Source organism: Amia ocellicauda, chromosome 18, assembly GCF_036373705.1.
Source record: "Amia ocellicauda isolate fAmiCal2 chromosome 18, fAmiCal2.hap1, whole genome shotgun sequence".
Lineage (NCBI taxonomy): Eukaryota > Metazoa > Chordata > Actinopteri > Amiiformes > Amiidae > Amia > Amia ocellicauda.
Window position 1 is genome coordinate 21,161,014 of NC_089867.1, and position 18,953 is coordinate 21,179,966.

Consider the following 18,953-nt stretch of genomic DNA (forward strand, 5'->3'; position numbering starts at 1 on the left):
CATTCTAGTTTTGGTGAGTGTTTTTCATTTCTGTCGGATACTTTAACTTTTAAAAGTGAATGCCCTTTATGCCCTAACTCCTCTAAACCACTTCCTTTGACTTTACTGCACATTGGTTGTGTTGCCGTCTAATAAAGCCACATGACTCTGTGGTTTTCCTGGCTGTGAGGAATCTGTCTGTGGCATCACCAAATGTAGCTATACCCAATGGAGCTATGTTTGAACTCATGTTTAGTTTTGTATAATTTATATTTATGTAAAATAATTTGTAAGATGAAATATGTAGGTAATTATGTATCCACAATAGATTGCAGTCATCGTTAAAGTACAACTGGATACATATCTGTAGAATCCATCAGGAATCCAGTCCAATTTATTTTTTCTTTCAATTTAATTTGTATTGAGCAGTCTATTAAAGAATATAACTGTACACTACCTAATGCATAATTGCATGTACCAAAAACCTCCTCATGTCAAAATGCTCTCTCTATATAGATATTTATAGACACAGTTATGGTTTTCTGGTTCCTGTGATATACCTGTAAATGCAGTGGAAATCGATTGAGTACCTCATGGCTGAAAGACGCATGCTGTTATTGGACTTTGATGGCACAAAATGGTTGGCTGGCTGCCGTTATTTTCTTCCTCCTGATTGTGTATTTTGCCCGGTCGGGTTGCAAGTGTCACAGGTCTTTAGATAGTCATTCATATTCCTGCAGGAGGGGTGTCAGGGGTCTCTAACCGGCTCTATTCCTCATTCCTGCACCGCATCGTTCTCCCTGTCTCTCCCTCTCAGTCCTCCCCGACGGCCCGACAGCTGAGCAACTAACCCCTCACCTCCTCTGGACCCAACGTACACTTTCCAATTATGTCTGGTTACTAAAACGTGTCAGCTCGGAGCAGTTAATGGTGGCCTGTGCGGCTCTGGGGCTGATCTGGTGGGGAATGGGAACGCCTAGGCATGGCTTGACATTGCGAGCCACGAAACGGAGAAACACGAATCCGTTGCTTTCTCAGTAGTGCAGGTCAGGTTTTTTTTTTGTCATGATCTCACTGTATCCCGTTATTCCAGATCTCACGTCCTCCTTTGAATCTCGGTGCCAAGCGTGGCCAAATTTTTTGTCTATACTGTAATCAGCGTGTGTATCAAAACATCGGGAAGCTGGATCTTCAGAGAAAACACAAAGATGTGTTTTAGATTTATGGCTTTACCCAAGCCCAATGCCCCTAAACATGCATACACGCAGAAGTATTTGTAAATAAGCGATTCTCTGCCACAGTTGAAGTATGAGTAATCCCAGTTGGGCACAGCGCCGGCTGTGGTATGGACCATGGCGTGTTTGTGATTTGGCGTGTGTTTGGAAATGACAGAGCTCTCCTCAGGGCTGCAGGGCTGTTCGGAGTTTAAAGGAAAGATAATGCTGTGCAATGATCTGTGCGATGTGTCTGGACATCCCCTGTTGAAACACAAAAAGTCTATACCTCGGAAGGGTTAATCAACAGCTCTTATAAATTCAAAATCTGGGATATTGTTTTACTGGTGATTACATGAAGCATTACAGGGAGGTGGTCCCCAGTACATCCCAAATTCTGAAATATTACACTTTTGTTTCATTCTTACTGTTTCTGTATTTTTATTATTTATTTAAATACAATTTTTATATTAACAACAAAAAGCTATTGATTTAGTACCCAGTTGGAAACGGGTCAAAGGAGAGTTGATGATTTTAATACTCAGCTGATTTATAAAATGTGTGTCAGCTTAGAATGGATTGATTGCAGCTGAACAACGCATTGAAAAATAAGATATTTCAGTTGCAACTAAATCAAGAAAAAATGAAATGTATCCAACTTTGCCGTGATAATGAATCAAACAGTTGTTGTTTTTTATTTTGTATAAAAGTGTCTATAAAATCTAATCAGACACTTGGAATCAACGTATAATGGGAATTGTAACTCTTAAGTCCTACATTTGCAATCGAAGTGGTTATTTTTGGAAACGTTCAGGTCTGCCACTGGAGGTAATTAAAATAGTTCACGATTTGGTTTAGATGTAAGAATTTACCAATGCTAGGGAATAGGGTTGGATCGTACATTATTCATTCTATCTTTACCTGCATCTCTATCCGTCCTTGTGCCTTGATTTCTGTTTAATATTTAGACTGATGAGCCCAATTTGAGAGCATTTTCCACAAGCGCCATGATTAATGGTGCTATGAGGTAGCATCAGCGTCCTGTCCTCGCCCAGCTTGTCACTTCGGTAAGGACCCTGGCCTGACTATGCTGTAATTGATGGCACAAGCCTGCAATTTGCAAATCAAATGCAGGAGAGGCTAAACAGAGCTGAGATCTGGCTGCTTTTTTTTTTTTTAATACTTATTTATTAAGTGTCTTTCCCATTTGTTAAACAAATGGGCACAGGGATCAGACATTATCTCCAAAGCTTGATAAATATTTTATCAGGCATAATGGAAATTGTCAAACCCATCTAATTGTACCATGCATTATCAAAAAGAGTATCAAAGTCGGACATAGCCTTTGATCTCTCTCTTGTGTGTGTGTGTGTGTGTGTGTTTCTCCGAGTCAGATATAAGTGTAGATTGTCTTTGAAAATCTGCTTTTTCTGGATTTTCTGCCCTCCTGTGTTTCCCACGCTGCTCTCTGTTATCATCTGTTCTGTTATGTAATGCATTGCATGAAATTGTATTGTTTTTTGTGTTGTTGTGTGTGTCACTGTCTCTTTAAAAACAAAAAAAAGTAGTATAGACTGGAGTAATCTTCCAGCTAATGTAGTTCTACATATGCTGATCATTTCTGTGTGTGGGAGATAGCTGTCCCGAAGCACTTGGGTTTTTTATTACTTAATAGGTCCCATGTAGTGAGAAAACAAAGATATCTGGATATACTTTTGGTTTACTGTCATTGTCAATAAACCCTCAAAATGTAAGAGAGTTGTCTTAATTATGTGCACCCCCCCCTCCAGTATTGCCACTCAGCTGTCAGTGTGTCCTAAACATCTTCCAAACTCAAGCTAACATGTTACAAATGTGCGGCGATGTTGTAATTTAACTAGCAGTAAATTCTGCTGCCGTAGACACATCTACACATTTTAACCATTATCTAAAATAAGCATCTAAAAAAAAAAAAAGAATCTTAATTTTTTTTCTAAATATACTTTGAAAAGTATTACGTTACTTTGATCTTATTCTCAACAAAGTTACACATATTTCATCAGGAAAATGTGTTCCTAATTGTCCTTGGAAGCTAAAGCTAAAGCGGATCGCAAGGCCGGCTGCTTGAGTATAATTGATGTCTGTACTTTTTTAAAGGACAAGGTTTAATTACAATTTGGATTAATGAACTAACATTCTGGTCAACAGTTCATTAATGGGGTCACGATTGCCTGCATGCTAAATGTTTGTCCAAGTCCTCTGGGGACAGATCCACAATACCAGCGTATCAGGCCTCTTGCACACTATTGCGTGTCCTATATGTTAACTAGATCTCAAGTTTTGGACAGAGGGGTACTGCACTGCCCTGTAGAATTTATATGCAGTTTATTTACACTGAGCCAGTTTGTGGTATTAATATGATGTTTAAGTTTTGATTCCTTGGTTATTGTTTTACTGTGTTGTCTTGTCACAATCTGCCAGGCTAGACAGGTAGCAAGAGCCCATTTCTGCACCTGTGCCATGGGGGGAAGGAGATACTATACTGAGCAGCCCTGGGACTTAAGCATTACAATGAAGGGGTTTCACAATCCCCGTAAATATATATATGCACAATTCTAAAAGCGCTTGAATTAAATCCATATTCTTCTCCCTTTGCTGTGTATTTACTTCCTTCTGTTTTATTTCCTTGTTCTGTTTGTGAGCTTTAATATGCAGGTCTAGAGATCTTTTCAATCCATATTGAATGCTCGAGTGTTGTCCCCCCCGCCTCCCCTTTATTTCCTCATTCCAGATAATGCATGTAATTCTTCATTCTTCAGGTCTAATATATAATCTCTGGCCATTGTTTAGGTAGTGTGAGATTCTGATCTTGTGTGTAATAACAAACCCTCCTTCCCAGTGTAGAGAGGTCAGTTTCATGTTAAAGATCTTAATGTGTCTTCGTTCCAGTGATTCTGTTTGGTTGCCCTTTGTCGAGCCTTTGATAGTAAATTAAAAACAGCGCAGATTGAGTCTTTGCATTCTGTTACGATGACGCTGACGATGCGTATTGGTGCTGCTCTTATTGTTCTTGCTCTGTGATTGTTTATATTTGTTTCACGCTGATAAACGCTGTTTATTCATCACTCTAACTCTTTTTCCGAGTACCTTGCTTTTCCTGTTTTGAACACTGGTGATGAATCGGCACAGATATGCAGTTTAATGCGATCCGCAGTTTCCTCACAGCACTAGACAAAGACAAAACAATCTAATTAGATTGGAAGTGAGCTATCAATTTAAACAAGTATTGAAATCAAATTTTGCTAAACATAAAACACCAGGAAGCAAAACAGACCCAATAATTAATCGAAAGCAGGCCTTGGGCTGTTTGTATTGCTTCTTTGTCATAGTGATGCTTTCCAGACATTACCTGGTCATCGTTGTCTATGTGAGTTTGTTGATATGGAAATTGTATTATGATATTTTGGTAAATGAACACTAAAACAATATAAACTACACATTTTTGTAGAATAATTTATTAGATACTTGAAAAAAACATGATTACATCTAGAACAGCCTTTAGAAAATCTTTTGTTTGAAAATTCCAATACAAGAAGTAAACACATTTAAAAACAGAAAGGACTACTCTCACGTATTCAATTAGTGCTAATTAAAGTCAGCTATGGTCTACACATAAGTTACAGTATTAGCTAGAGCTGTTCATTGCAGAACCAAACTGTAGATCAACTTATTTTCCTCAGCAGATCCTGACCCACACATCGGAGGTTTGAAGTTAAGTGTGGAATCATGTTTACCAAGATTTAAGTGAAAATAAAATCATGGAGGGCTTGCTTTGGTCTCTTTGCAATGAGAGGCACAGTCGACTGTACAAGGTACTCTCTACTCGTCTCCTGCTCCAGTTTACCACACTCCCGCTGTCTGTCGCCGAAGAGCCTGAAGTACCTTCTCCCTTCGGTCTCTCTTCGGCATTCCAGCACTCCCGGTACTGACCCTGCACCTCGATGGCCTGCAGAAGCCTCGGCGCGCGGGTGAAACAAATCTACTGTAGTTTCGCTGGAATACTGCTGGGACAAAAGACTTAACTCACGCTAGCAAAACTGTCTAACTTATGACTAATGGAAGCAGTGCTGTTCTCCTCCCTCGGGAGCACAGCCTTATTTGGGATGTCACACAGTGTACAGACTCACAGATAACAGAGACAAAAGAGGGGGGTCCACTCATATTACAGAGACGACCACCTGAGGTAAAGAGAGCCATTTGTTCCCAAATCGACCTGACGACCTCCTAATTACCACCCAATTATCCTGAATTCACTGCAATTCACTGAGTTTAAACAGGAAAATTGCTTTTCACTCTCTGTCCCCCTCTGTCTGTCTCTCTCCCTCCCTCGCTCCCTTTCTCTCTCCCACTGTCTCTCTCTCTTTCTCTCGTGCGTTGGCATTGTGCAAAGTGTGGACTAGAATGGAGTGGAAAGTGTGATTGTTGAAGGAGGTTTATAAATCTGCTCTCCCGTGTGTCTCCATTGTAACCTAGTTTGTATTTTTGTTACAGTTCAGGAAAATTTATTAATGTTGGCCAGCGTTCTTCGTTTAAAAAGTAACAATCTAACAGATACATTATTGTCATCCTACAGCCTTAGTTTGGCATACATAAATACTAATAAAACAATCCCAGGAATTTCCAGAGATAAATAATAGTTTAATCAGCACCTTTGTTTGATCGTTTAGTTCTGGACCTTTTCTTAGGCCTAGGATTCGATTTGTTCTGCCTGTGTGTCCCCTCTATAGCTGGATTCAAACATGATAACTGACATTGACTAAACTGGACTTTTGTCTCCGAATAGCAGTATGAGTTTTCACACAAAGCCGTTGATATCAGGTTTGTTGGATGCAATTGAAGATATGTAGCACGAGCCAGCAAAGACAAATGTCAAGCGCTCAAGTGTTCAAGGGCGCTAGCTGGTCTCTGGTTGGTCGGCGAGAGTCTCCTCTTCTCAGGCCCAGATAGCCAGGTCATGTCTTGTTCACAGAATTCTTTGGAGCCGGCCCATTGTTGTTGTACTGTATACAGTATTGTGTGCCATCTAATTGTGCCGCAGTTTCTCAGCTCTGTTCTGCCGTGGAGAGGAAGGGACCTGCTGCATTGTTTGAAATGCACTTGTTACCATTCTCAGACTTTCCCATCTGTTTTCCTGCTTCCTTCCCATTTTATAACAAGACTGTTTCCTCCGCAGACTCTACCGGGCTTGGGCTTCTGTCGCTGTGAAACAGTAAAAAAAATACAAAACTACATATTTTTTTGGACCAGCCTCAAAAAAGTTATTTAATGAGCTTCAACCCCACTTTATTCAGTGGTTACTCAATTACACCCTTTGACACAGCCCCTTATTTCCTCAACTTTCACAGAATTCCACTTTTTCTGTACCACTGGATTCATAAAGTGCTGCAGTTGAACTGTCTGGTGGCCAACAGCTTGGATCATAGACTAAAGAAATGGTCCCATGGTTACCTTTCCTCTGAATGCAGGTTATCTCGTCAATCTTTAAATTATTTCACTAGTTATCCATCTGACATCCCTAAATCCGCGCTTTAAGTCTCACTGTTCTGTAAAATGGTCCTGGATTCCCTAGTTGCTCGTGGCCGGAACACGACCACCTCAATAGAGATTATAAAATCTATAAATCCTGAATAGAAGGGAATTGTGTTAGGAAAGTATAGCGTACAGATTATCTGTGTGTTGAGTACTGGGGATGCTGTCAAACCGTTATCGTTTCAAGGCGGTTATTCACTCACTTTAATTAGAACTGTAGTTTAAGTAGAATTAACTGGTGGGGCAGCCTTATTTAATTAAAGTGCAATTTTAATATTCAGGGTCTCTAGACAAAATTATTTAAGATGGAAGGTTTTCGATATGTTTTGTCCGCTGGTGAACCATTTTCTGACAGAAATAAACAAGGACGGGAATCGTAATGTGTGAAAGACCTCCACCGCTCCAAAGAAAGTTAAGTCAGTCAGTGGGTTATATCAGGAATCAGTGTGCATCACAATTGGCTCTGATGCTATAAATGGTAACTCTAATATGACGTAGACTTAACCTAAGTGGATTTAAAACACTCGAAACTGAACTATATACATGCACCGTTTATGGTTTAATCTAATCTGACTTTTGATTAATTTAGTCAACCTGAAGTGTAAATGTGTATTTTCCCTTTGAGTCACTGCAGGTGCAGATAATTCATGTCTGCTTCGAATGAATTGAAAACAAAATTATCAGCAGGGGTGTTATCTGCATTATATTATCAATTTGATAGAGTCACTTCAATGTCATAACACATGGAACGGATTTATTTATTCATGGAAAGAGTGAAAAATAAGTGTATATATGTTTTATATATATTTCATAATTGATGGACTGTATGCATTTCAAGTAAATTAAGATTACAGGTAGCATTCAAGATTGTCTTACTCATAATGGAAGCACGGCCATCAACACTGCGCAATACTTGCCTTTACCTGACTCAATTATCCTGCACCCAGAATTAATCATTTACTGACTAATTTGATCTCACTCAGATAGCGTGACTTCCGTGACTCTCGTTTTATGACTGGCCTATAATGTTTGTTTGAGACTTCTTGAGGGGAAAAAAAAAATCTGCAAAGAATTTCAAAGCTCCTCCAGACACCAACTCCCTCCGCATCAAAGCGGTGTGCTCATGAATCGGGCCACACTTTAGGGCAAGTGTGTGCTCAGACCTCCTGCTCCGGCCTGGAGGACGCTGTAGGGCGCTCAATGAGCCAGAACACTGTGATTACCAATCCCAGAACGGCAGCCGCCTTATTGAGTGACCTTGGCTAATTCACTTGACCTCTTTGCCCGAGTCCACACGGCTGAAAAGGTTGTTTAAACAGGACTTAGCTGAAAATGAGATGTGATGAGACCAGCCATGCCGGGACCCAAATCAACTATTGCGTTGCGGAGACGAAGCTACACTTTCAGGCATTTACAGAAGGAACCTTGTGGTTGTCTGTCCAAACACACAGCTGTCTCTTCTTGTTCTTATACCTGTGATTTTCAGTCCAAATATGATTTTTTTAGTGCCAAAATGTTTTTGATTCATGATTTTGTTTGATATGTTTTAATACTCTGTGCGTTAGTGTCCAATTCCATCTACACAAAATGGTTCTTTTCACAATTTGAGCAGAAAGAGTAATCTATTATAATTTATTAGCCACTGTGTAGTTACTTAACTTAAATGCTGTAACTTCAGTTCCTGACAATGAGAAATGAGACAGGCAGTCCGGTTTAACTCCGCCTGGATAGCCCACCTGTGCCACCGATCTCCTCATATGTTGCACAGAATGTCGTCCTCGAGTCTCCATCCTTGCACCTGTGCACAGAGACTGTACATCTCGAGTACAAACAAATAAGTAAGCGAATAAATATATTTCAAAGCATTTCCTGTGGCCCCTTTCAGATCATTTGCATAGAAGTCCTTATTTCTAACACGGAATATGTGGCGTTTGTGTGTTGTGTTGTTTGAACTTGAGTAACGTGTGTTCCTGGCATTATAATTTTCACTGTGTTTTTGCTACGGCAGCAGAATCATTTTATTTCTCAGTGCCATGGTCCCGTTCTCTTTTCTTCTTCCTTTCTACCCCCCCCCCGCCTCTCTCTCTCTCTCTCTCTCTCTCTCTCTCACTCTTTACGTCTCCCTGGCTGTCCCGGCGCTCGGGCAGGTCAACAGCATGCTAACGCTTTTGTCAGTGTGATTAATAGCACAGTGGATTGCCGTTAATTCACTGGCTAATGACTGAGACTGGGGCCAGTCTCGGAGTAATCGGGTGATGTATGTGGGGAGTGTGCACCCCATGGCAGAGGTGAAAATCATTTCGACGAGTCAGATATTGTCGCTGGGAACGAATGGCTCTCCCTGTTAATAAAAATTAATGAATTTTTTTCCCTCTTAATTCCCACTGGGCTGCTAAATGAAGCTGTATAGTGAGTGAGCACAGGGACACGCACAGGAGACGGTTGAGGACTAGTTTTCCAAGCTTGTACCACTTTCTCTGCCTCTGTGTGCATTATATTATGGTCTCTGAAACAGTGCTGTGTTTTTTAATGTGAATTCCTGCACCTAAGAGGGGTGGTAGTCTTGTAGTTTGTTGTCTTTCAGATTGGACACAAATCCTTTAAAGTATTGCAATATCTTTGACGAATAAAGACGTATCTTAAGTTAAAACAAAATCAAAGTAAAGCTATTTCTGCCCAATCTGATGATATACGGAACCCTCAGTACTACTTAAAGTGGCAATATGTGTTATTGTTGAAGTTCACAGACACACGGTTAGATTTTTTAACTGTATTTCACACAAAAAGATACCAACGTGAAATATGTTTTGTGAGTTGGAGCCCGATAAGTGTAGCACAATGTTCTGAAGACATTTGGATCTGAAAATGCGACGTTAAATGTTAAGTTCAAGCCAGATGCCCAGAGCTGATTTTGATGGCGTTTTCACTCAAGTGAGGGAAAGAATGGAAGAAAGGTTGAATTTCCCCTAAAAAGCTGAGATCCGCAGCATCCGTCGCGCACTATTCCCAGCCCGGGGGCGAATGGAAATGGTCGTACAGAAGCCATGGAATTAGAAAGTCGGAAGGGGGGAGGAGGCCAAAGCGCATTTCTGCAAAACAAAGAGGCTTTTTCACAATGAACAAGCCTTGATAAAAATTACAGTGCCATCGCAGGTCACTTCACTAGTCTAGCCGGGGGCAGCGTTGAAGCGCTTCTAAAATCAGAGCAATGGCAGCGCACATGCAAATGCCAGATACCCTTAACACATATGAACCATAAATAATAAGCTAGTTTCTATGCTAGTAGCGAGGAATTAAGTAGGCACAGGTAGTTAATAAAAAACTCACTACCTGGTGGAATGTAAAGCTACAGGGTCTGACCAGTACAATTTAAAACTTTTTTTTCCTCTTTTGTTTTTAATTAATGTAGCATTAAAAGCCACGTTACATTCTTCCCATGCTCTCGTGGTATGTGGCTTTGACAAACAACTCTTCCTTCTGCGTAAAAGATCTTTCAGTCCAGTCTTCAGAAATATGAAGGCTTTCTTTTTCTGTGTACGTTGTTTTTTTGTCTTCGTTTGTTTATTCGGTTTGTTTTTTGAGATAGAAATACATTCACAGCCGTAGATGCCACCCTACATGAACCGTATCATCAATTCCCATGTCAATGCTGTGTGAGAATTGTTAATGAGAACAGTTCTGATCATTTAAAGAAATAAACAAACTAAAACATTGAATAATGTATAGCTTTTCCTCTGAAGAACCTACCGGTGTGTATTAGCTCAATATCTCCTCCTATTCTCTGTGTCTCAGTCTGCCTTCTCTCTCTTTGCTGAGAGCATCCCCCCCCTCCCCTTGGGTGATGTTTGTAACTCAATTTAGCAAATGTAAGTTGCTATTGATTATTATTAATATTTATCATGTTTGTGAAAATGTCTTTTCCCAGTGCTATTAATCTGCGGTGTTAATAAATGTCTATGCAGGCCCAGCGCTGAGCCCTGGGGACCAGCGCTGACTAGAATGGCAATCAGGCCGCCTGGCAGAGCAGTGCACCGCCGCTGTTACCTGCGCACAGCTGCCGAACGAGGCCAGGCAGGACTCAGGCCCCCCCTCCGACGTGCGATCAGTCTCTGCACGGGAGTGGAAGGGGTGCAAGGGCCGGGGCAAGATCCCACTTACATTAAATGTCAAATAAATAATAATAATAATAATAATTATTATAATAATAATAATTATATTATTATATTAATTATAATAATAAATAATAATAATAATTATCATCGGCTCATCAGCATCATCTTCATTATCATCCAACTAGAATAGATATGTAACTGGGCTCGTTGTGCACCTGAGCTCATTCCGTTGGGGCAATCCCTCTGAATTCAGTCGGGTGTGTTAACATCCACGTCGGGAGGACAGTGTTTTGCCGTGGCGTGTTTGTCACTCTACTGAGTGTCTGTCTGTTGCGGGAGCGCTCTGAGGTTTGCCTGTGCCAGCGTGGCTCGAATCCAAGCAGGAGCTCCAACTCACACGCGGTACACCTACACTGTCATTAAATATCTTTGCACGCAGGGATGTTATGATGCTCCCAAAACTCCAGCTTCTGCACTGTAGCTCCGTAGGCTATTGCAGGTTGCACTTCTATGGCCTTCACTAGCTCTCCCTCTTGGGCAAGTGTTTCTGAGATCACACAGTGGTTCATGTGGGCACCTTTTCTTTTGCCATGGAAGATTAACCTGCAATGCCATTCATAGAGTGGACCCTGTGCCTGGCATGTCAGTACTGGACTTATGGGGAATCTATCAGTGACAGTAGAGCTGGCAGAAGACTATTATATCCAATAAATCCATACAACGTCAGTAACCTTGCTGGTCGGGACCCTTTGCTACCACAGATATCTCTACAGGGAGTGCCTTTCCAGCGCAGCCGGGAGAGAGTTAGCTGTACCCCTCTCGCACTGTGCAACTGGGCGCTCCCCTTTCACTGGGAATGAGTTAGTGGAAGGTTTTTTACAAGCACAAGGGATAACCCAAGGCTTTAACCTGGGCTCCTAATTCTGGCACTCTGCTTTCTGGAGACGCAATATCACGACTTTAAGTGTTACTTGGAAATGTTCCCTGCTGCTTTTACTAGGGGAAACAGTGTGTGTTTTTGGAAACCGTATACAGTATTGTAGCTGCCTCTCCACCAATCTCCCTCCCTTCGTTTGAGGTTTTTGTACGTCACCATTAACAATCTGCCCCAATGGAAAGCACACAAATTTGCCTCTTTTTTCCTGTTCTTTTGATTTTTACTGCCAATATTTTGCTGGTAAAAAAAATCAGCCCGGATTAGAGCTTTTGTTAAGATAAAATCATCAAAGGCCTGATTAAAGGGTAACAGGTACGATTTTTGTGGCTCTAATGATACCAATAATTCCGTAAGTGGGACCATATTTGAAGATTATTGGGAGCTGAGCACAAGATTAGTCAGCACAGGGTGTTTGAACGCCATCGTCGGTCTGAATTCAGATGTTTTGAAGTTCTTGCACAACAGTCGACTCATTTTTCATATCTGTCTTGCTTTTACTCTCCTTTTCCCTTATAAAGGCCTAAATAATATTGCATTTTTGTGTGTTTTTCCAGATATATGCTTTTTATCAACGGTCACTACCACTGGAACAAAAAACTTACAAAAATGTATGTCTCAATGAGGTCTACACTCACTTGTATAATAGTATGCAGACTTTCTACTCTTTCAACATTTCATTCACATTTCACCTTATGATTCTGCTTTTACTTTTGCCCTTATTAAATACAGGGTAGATGTTTTTTGTAGTGTATACCAATTGTTCATCATACTTAATAAAACTTTGCTGAAAGAAGTGTCTGCATACAATTTAGCCAGAGTATCAATCCAACTTAATGTAGAATTATTCACTTTGTCATAGTACAGTTGCATATAAAACATATCAGTCTTGTGTATTTTCTTTGTACAGTTTAACGAGCTATGAAAACTCACTTAAACAGATCTTTTAAATATGTTGTTTTTATTAATGAATCACCCCATTTGTCAAATCAGTAGTTTATTTAAAATATATCTATAAATATGTTCAATGGTGCATATATGTGTGCCTTGACATGTTATTACTATCAATTTGTCCATAATGTTGTTCACCCTCCACACAAACTAAACACAACAACTTATTTTGTACATGAGGTAGATTACAAAACAATGTAAAACTTATTTGTATATAGATAAATATATTAATAAAAACAAATTTAGGCCACAAACGGAAATACTTGTCTGGAGGAAAAAAAAAAAAAGAATAAAAAAAAAAAAAAAAGGGGGATCGTTTTTTGTTAACACAACCTTTGACCTCCTGCTTCTGTGAAACAGCAAAGAATAGCACCTTAGAGAAGACATCCTGCGTGGATGCAGTGTTGCTTTGTTTCCAAGCATGGCTAGGAATAACAGTAGGGCTGTTTAAGGAACAGATTTACAATTTATCAAATAAATCTGATGCCTTCATATCCCGGCACTGCCTGCACAGTAGTTTCCAGTGGAATAACAAAGCCGAACAACCGGCTCATTGTAGACTGTGTGCAGAAGAGGAGGACCCCCAAGGTGCGAATTAATGATTGACCTCTGATGTAATCAGGATAAATAGTTCCCTCCGAAAAAACGTAAAAAAAAATAAAAAATGAAGTTTTGGAAAGGAAGGCGCGTTCTGTCAGTCTCCTAGCCCTTCTGGGAGACAGTCCTAACATCATTTTCCCTTCAAGCCACACTGCATCTCTCTTCGCCGAGCCAAAACAGTTCCTCGGGTAGAAGTCGTTTTTTTTTTTCCTTTTTTTGGGCCTCCTAATTATTTCCCTGAGTTTGCGATTTTTCTGTGTGTCCAGACCTTTCACGGCCAGGGCCTTCTGTCTGCACTTTAAAATGGAAGATCGTTCTGTTTCGGGTCGTTTCTACACTTTTCTGCAGCAGATTCACTGGGGAGAAAAGAGGGAACAAAGAAACCCGATTCTCTGACTCCAGCATTCGATTCTGTGCAGCGTGTCGCTTTTCAAACAAGCCTGAGTATTATCGAAAGTTTTTTCTTGAGCATAGATGGTGTATTGTTCCTTCAAATTATGACCATAAATATTGTTTTATGACTTGATTTGAACACTACTGATCTGTGTGTTCTGCCTTAGGGCACCGGATTAAAAAGTCTAATATGATTTAATAGATTTTCCAGGCCTGTCCTTAGTTGTTGAAATGGTGGTCAATGGATTAGATGCCAGAAACCCATTTTTTATGGTTTGAAAACGCGTTTGATTCCGTACAACTGCAGCAGATAGACGCATTAGTTCATAAAAGTTCCACAGGATTTCGGTAGGTTAATGCCAGTGTTTTAATTGATTTTCTAACGCAGAGCAGCTACTGCTAGCCCAGATGTTCACTGCTTAATTGCCTGGCTGGTCTTGACTCCAGTGAAAATGCAGTCATTAAAAAATACTTAAACAGTTAAAGCTTTTTTCTTTTCTTTCTGAATCACAGGATGACGCAAAATATGTTATTAAATCTAAAATTTTACAACTTCAGGTTTATTTGGTGCATTTTCCGGATCTTTTCCAGTGATGATGTATTCTCAGAGGAATAAAACCCCCAGATATCTTCTATTCACACACTTAGTATGTCTTCGTGAGGCGAGAACTGATGTGAAGAAAAAATGTGTATTCGGAGTAAGACTGTTTGGGATTTGTAATTTGCTTTTTTTTACGTTCAGTTAGTTAGCTATTTTTATGGAAGAAAGAATTAGGTCTGAGCCCTGTCCTGGATTGCAGCACATCCCCTCAATTAGGAATTTTATCACATGATTACACAGCAGGAATCTTGTCACAATAAAGTATTAATAAACTAATAAATATCACCAACAGTCTGTAGATCATTAATTTGCTGCCTGCAGGCTGTAGTAAAAGAAGCTTCAGGAGACAGAAAGGTATTAAAATAGTTCAGACTACATGAAATAGACACTCCCCTAATATGTCATCTGTATACATTTTTTTATTTTTTCCCTCATGTCTTTTGTGGTGTATTAGATTCTAGATTATATCTCTAATCAAATATACATTGTGTTGTATTTATTTAAGTTTATCTTTGGTCAGATACTTCACACACAGTTGGTCTACTGTAGACACCTTGGATAGTCTCAGTCTCATTGTATTTCATAAGAAGACCAGAAACTCGTCCACAAGGATGAGAGGGGACGTAGTAAAAACCTACAATTTTAAAAAAGAAAACATCTTCGAGTCATAAAAACGTATGTTCCTGGCAGGGCTGGCAAGGAGCTGTGGCATGGTGATTGGAAACACTCCTGCAGTAATTGTGGCCTAGTTAACTGTGATTGCCGGCCCTGTGTTTGGATAGCAAACTGCAGTGGTGCGTCTACAAATTACACCGAGCCTGTCTGTGTACTGACACCAGGGTTGCCTAGACAACGTTAAAAGAGATGTTTTTGTGTGTTTATTATTTCTTTTCAACTTGCCAAAAAGGTGTTGTATGTGGTTATGTGTATTTTAATGCCAGGGTACTCTCGAAACGAAATGTAGTTTTTGCCTCTTCTTGATTTTTTTGTGTCGTAAGTACGGCTGCTACTGTCCCTGCTGCCCTGTTTCCAATTTGCAGCGTATTTTCCCTCGTAACATTTTGTCGTTTATTATCAGTTTTTTATTTTAAAGTGTCCTTTATTGACTTGTACATAAATGACAAACACTGTTTTGTCCATATGCTCTGAGGTGTTGGTATGAGAACTGAGCTAAAAAGTTGACTTTCTAACATTAAATCTTGAATTGAAACCAGATCATGAAAACACAAACGCACAATTTCTACAAAGACGACTTTTAAATGTAGCTGTATTTTTTTAATATACTTCCATCCCTTGTTTCTGGAAGGGAAAAGGCATGTCACCTCAGCTGTGAGTCTCTGACAAGAAAAAAAGGTATTTTAAAGAATCACACAATTATGTAGTCAACCACCGCAGACTTACAATTAACACAAGTGACTAATAGAGAAGGCAGGGATGAACAATGACGTATTTAGTCCACTGGGTCATTTCACGCTATTATCTGTAAAGTGATACACCAGGAAATTGCAACAGGCTTGACTAAACAGTATAAACCAGATATCACGATATTTTGCAGATAGTACATGAATCGAAGGCTTTTGAAGCGTCCCCCCCCACCCACTTACACGTGTCCCTGTGTCTGTTCCAGGTGACAGTGAGGCAGTGGATAACATGTACGAGACGGACCCCGACCTCCCCGCCGGAGAGAGCGCCGAGGAGGAGACTGAAGACAGCATCATGTCCCCCATCCCGGTGGGGCCTCCGTCCCCTCTCCCCAACGCCGAGGACTTCACGCCCAAGGAGGGGTCCCCTTATGAGGCCCCCGTCTACATTCCCGACGACATTCCCATTCCCAGCGACCTGGAGCTGCGGGAGTCCTCTGTCCCGGGAGCGGGGTTAGGGATATGGGCCAAGAAGAGGATCGGGCCCGGGGAGCGATTTGGACCATACACTGGAATGCAGAACGCCACGGTGAAGGAGACCACTTTTGGATGGGAGGTAAGTTTAGTAGATGGATAAAAAACACAAAGACAATAAACCCAAGAGAGTGGGAAGTGTGTGCCTTGAATCTTCAGCGTTGGCCTGATGGTTAAATAAATAAGATCCCACAGAAAGACCTACCTTAGACCCTTCTTTAAATAAATCCAGGTCATTCTAAACCACATGCATATCGGCCAAGCTGGTAGTCTTCTGTTTTACCATTTTAAATTGTACAACACAGAAACAACGACAACGAAAGGATGACTTGAGTCTAACTCACAGCTATGACCTTGAGGAAGGTAAGTATTCCATGAAGCTCCTCCTTTCTTTCCATTCGGCGACTCCAAAAGAGAGTACAGATGCCTGGACTATTTGCATTTCATAATACAACTGAATTCAATCTCCTGAACTAGGTTTTTTTTTTTCCCTCTCTCTCTCTTTTCTCATGGATATTGAACTATAAATTCTCATTTCAACATGACATCAAATAATATTGAGGTTGCTTCACTAACCTCATTAACTCTTTCCTGATTTCTCGCTACGTCTCACAGTTGACAGAACAAGAAGCTTGGCCTGCTTTGAATGTCTATCCCTACAGATCGCATAGGGTTTGATAGCTGTAACCTGGAGAGAGTAATGTATTTATTTTTAAACATATTTATTCCTGTGAACAGTCAGGTTTTTTCTTTTACAAGCTTTCTGGACAAAGAAAGGAAAGGACGCAGGAAAGTGATAGAATATCACTGACAAACATGAAATAGTGATAACATTTAAATCACAGTGTATAACACCCACAGTCTTGTAATTCTGCAATTGGTCGTCTCTGTGGATTTGCACACTTACAGTACGGCTGAATTCCCTATATTGTGTGAAACAGATTATTTCCAGCCCTTCCAGGATCTCAGTTCAGCGCCCCCGAACTGTGCAAGTGAAACATGTTACAATTAGCAGCGAGGCGCACGCTCGATGGCACGGAGCCACGGAGAAGTTTCCTTTGTACAGTTCATATTATGACTAGCCCTTTAAAACACCCGCGGCTCCTCTCCAAAAACTACACACTCACTGTAAGCGGTTTTGTTAGGAATTATAGCTAATGGAGCTCATCAGCACACTGTGTCTCACCCTACAAAGCTGTTTACTATCAATTCCTTATGGAGTGCGACAGCTACCTCATAGATAACTCTCGTTCAGACCAAAAAAACAACATATTTGAGGATTTGTCCATTTTAGAGTCCAGGAACAATAGACAGACAGTGACGTGAATTACTCCACCCTGTCTTTAACGACACTAGGGGTTCCTCGTCTCCCTACGATGCGATTAGAGACAGTTTTAGACAAACGCTTCAAAGTTTGGTTTATGACGAGCCCTAGTGTATGAAATGCAAGGTCTTACTTTCCTGCCATGAAAACTCAGCCTGTGAGGGAAACATCCTGTCTGCTGTTTTCAGCAAGCCTTTAGGACCCACGCTCTTATCAAAGATAGTCAAAACAGCACAGCATCGATAGCTATCACAGGCCTCCCCGAGGAACGCAAAGCAGGAGTACGTCATCTCGTTGCCTCTGGTCAGACAGCTCTGAAAACGAGCCATGTATGAAAATATGGGGTCAGAATTGTTGCTAGAACTACAATCTGTCACTACTGTGGATTAAGGCAATTCCTGATTGCTTTCCGCATCTGCTAAAAAACACAATCATTGAGACTTACTTGGGAAAAAAATGTTTTGTGTTTCATAAACATGCCACCCAGTGAATGAAATCCAGACACGAACCCCCAAACATGAACGCTTTTACCGTTTAATGTGAAGTGAAGCCATTTTAAACCTTAATTATTTTGGTGTAGTGGCTAACAATCAGCAGGCAATTCTAATTAAGCTTCTTCGGGAGATGGTATCACGTTGCAGATGGCAATGCAGTTGTGTTTGCAAGAGCTAATTAACTTCCAGGAAGAGACGTCAATCTGTCGTTAAAGGGAACTGGAAATGGCATTTTAAGAGCTATAGATAATCTCAAGTTCGGACATGTTTTGTTAGAAGTTATATTTCCCTGGCAGGTGGTTGAAGTCAAACATCCAGTTCAATATTGAATCCTGTGTCTATAAACTCAGTCTTTTCTTTGACAAAACAAAAATATATTGCCATATTTCAGAAAATGTGCTGTATGTAATAGTTTCACAGTCTCACATCTTTATCTCATATTAATCACCATCCAACACTGTGTGTGCAACTCCATTATTTCATGATGGAAGTGTTTCTTGGCAGTGTTGTGTGAGCGTAGTGCCGGCCTGCCATTGTGTTGCAGGTTTTTTAATGAGAATGATTCAGGTGGAAGAAGCCGAGTCTGGTCTGCCCCGAGGCACTAGCTAGTGGAAGGTGTTAAGTTAGATTCATTTCAGCGAGACGGACAGCTCAATCTAGGAGATGCTTAGCTCGAGGCCACGTTCATTCACCCTCTCGCAGGCTCCTCTGCTGCGAATGTAATAAGACTGAGAATCATCTATTTAAAAACCATTACACTTCCTTTATCATAACATAATGTAACATTCACATTCCGCTTGCCTGTTTCAATCAGGACACCTCTTTAACCCCCTGCTGCAGCCTCAGAGAAGATCTTTCTGCAGGCTTCCTGTCAGCTCAGGGACTCGG

General features: G+C 40.6%; 1 protein-coding gene across 7 annotated transcripts in view; it reads left to right on the forward strand.

The window, feature by feature from the left end:
• The window catches only part of prdm16 (PR domain containing 16), a 190,527-nt gene that overhangs the window by 45,287 nt on the left and 126,287 nt on the right, over positions 1 to 18,953 (forward strand). For all 7 annotated transcript variants that reach the window (XM_066690763.1, XM_066690765.1, XM_066690766.1 and 4 more), the window contains exon 2: positions 15,980 to 16,329. In XM_066690763.1, coding sequence (XP_066546860.1) covers positions 15,980 to 16,329 — 350 coding nt within the window. The remainder of the gene's footprint in view (positions 1 to 15,979; positions 16,330 to 18,953) is intronic.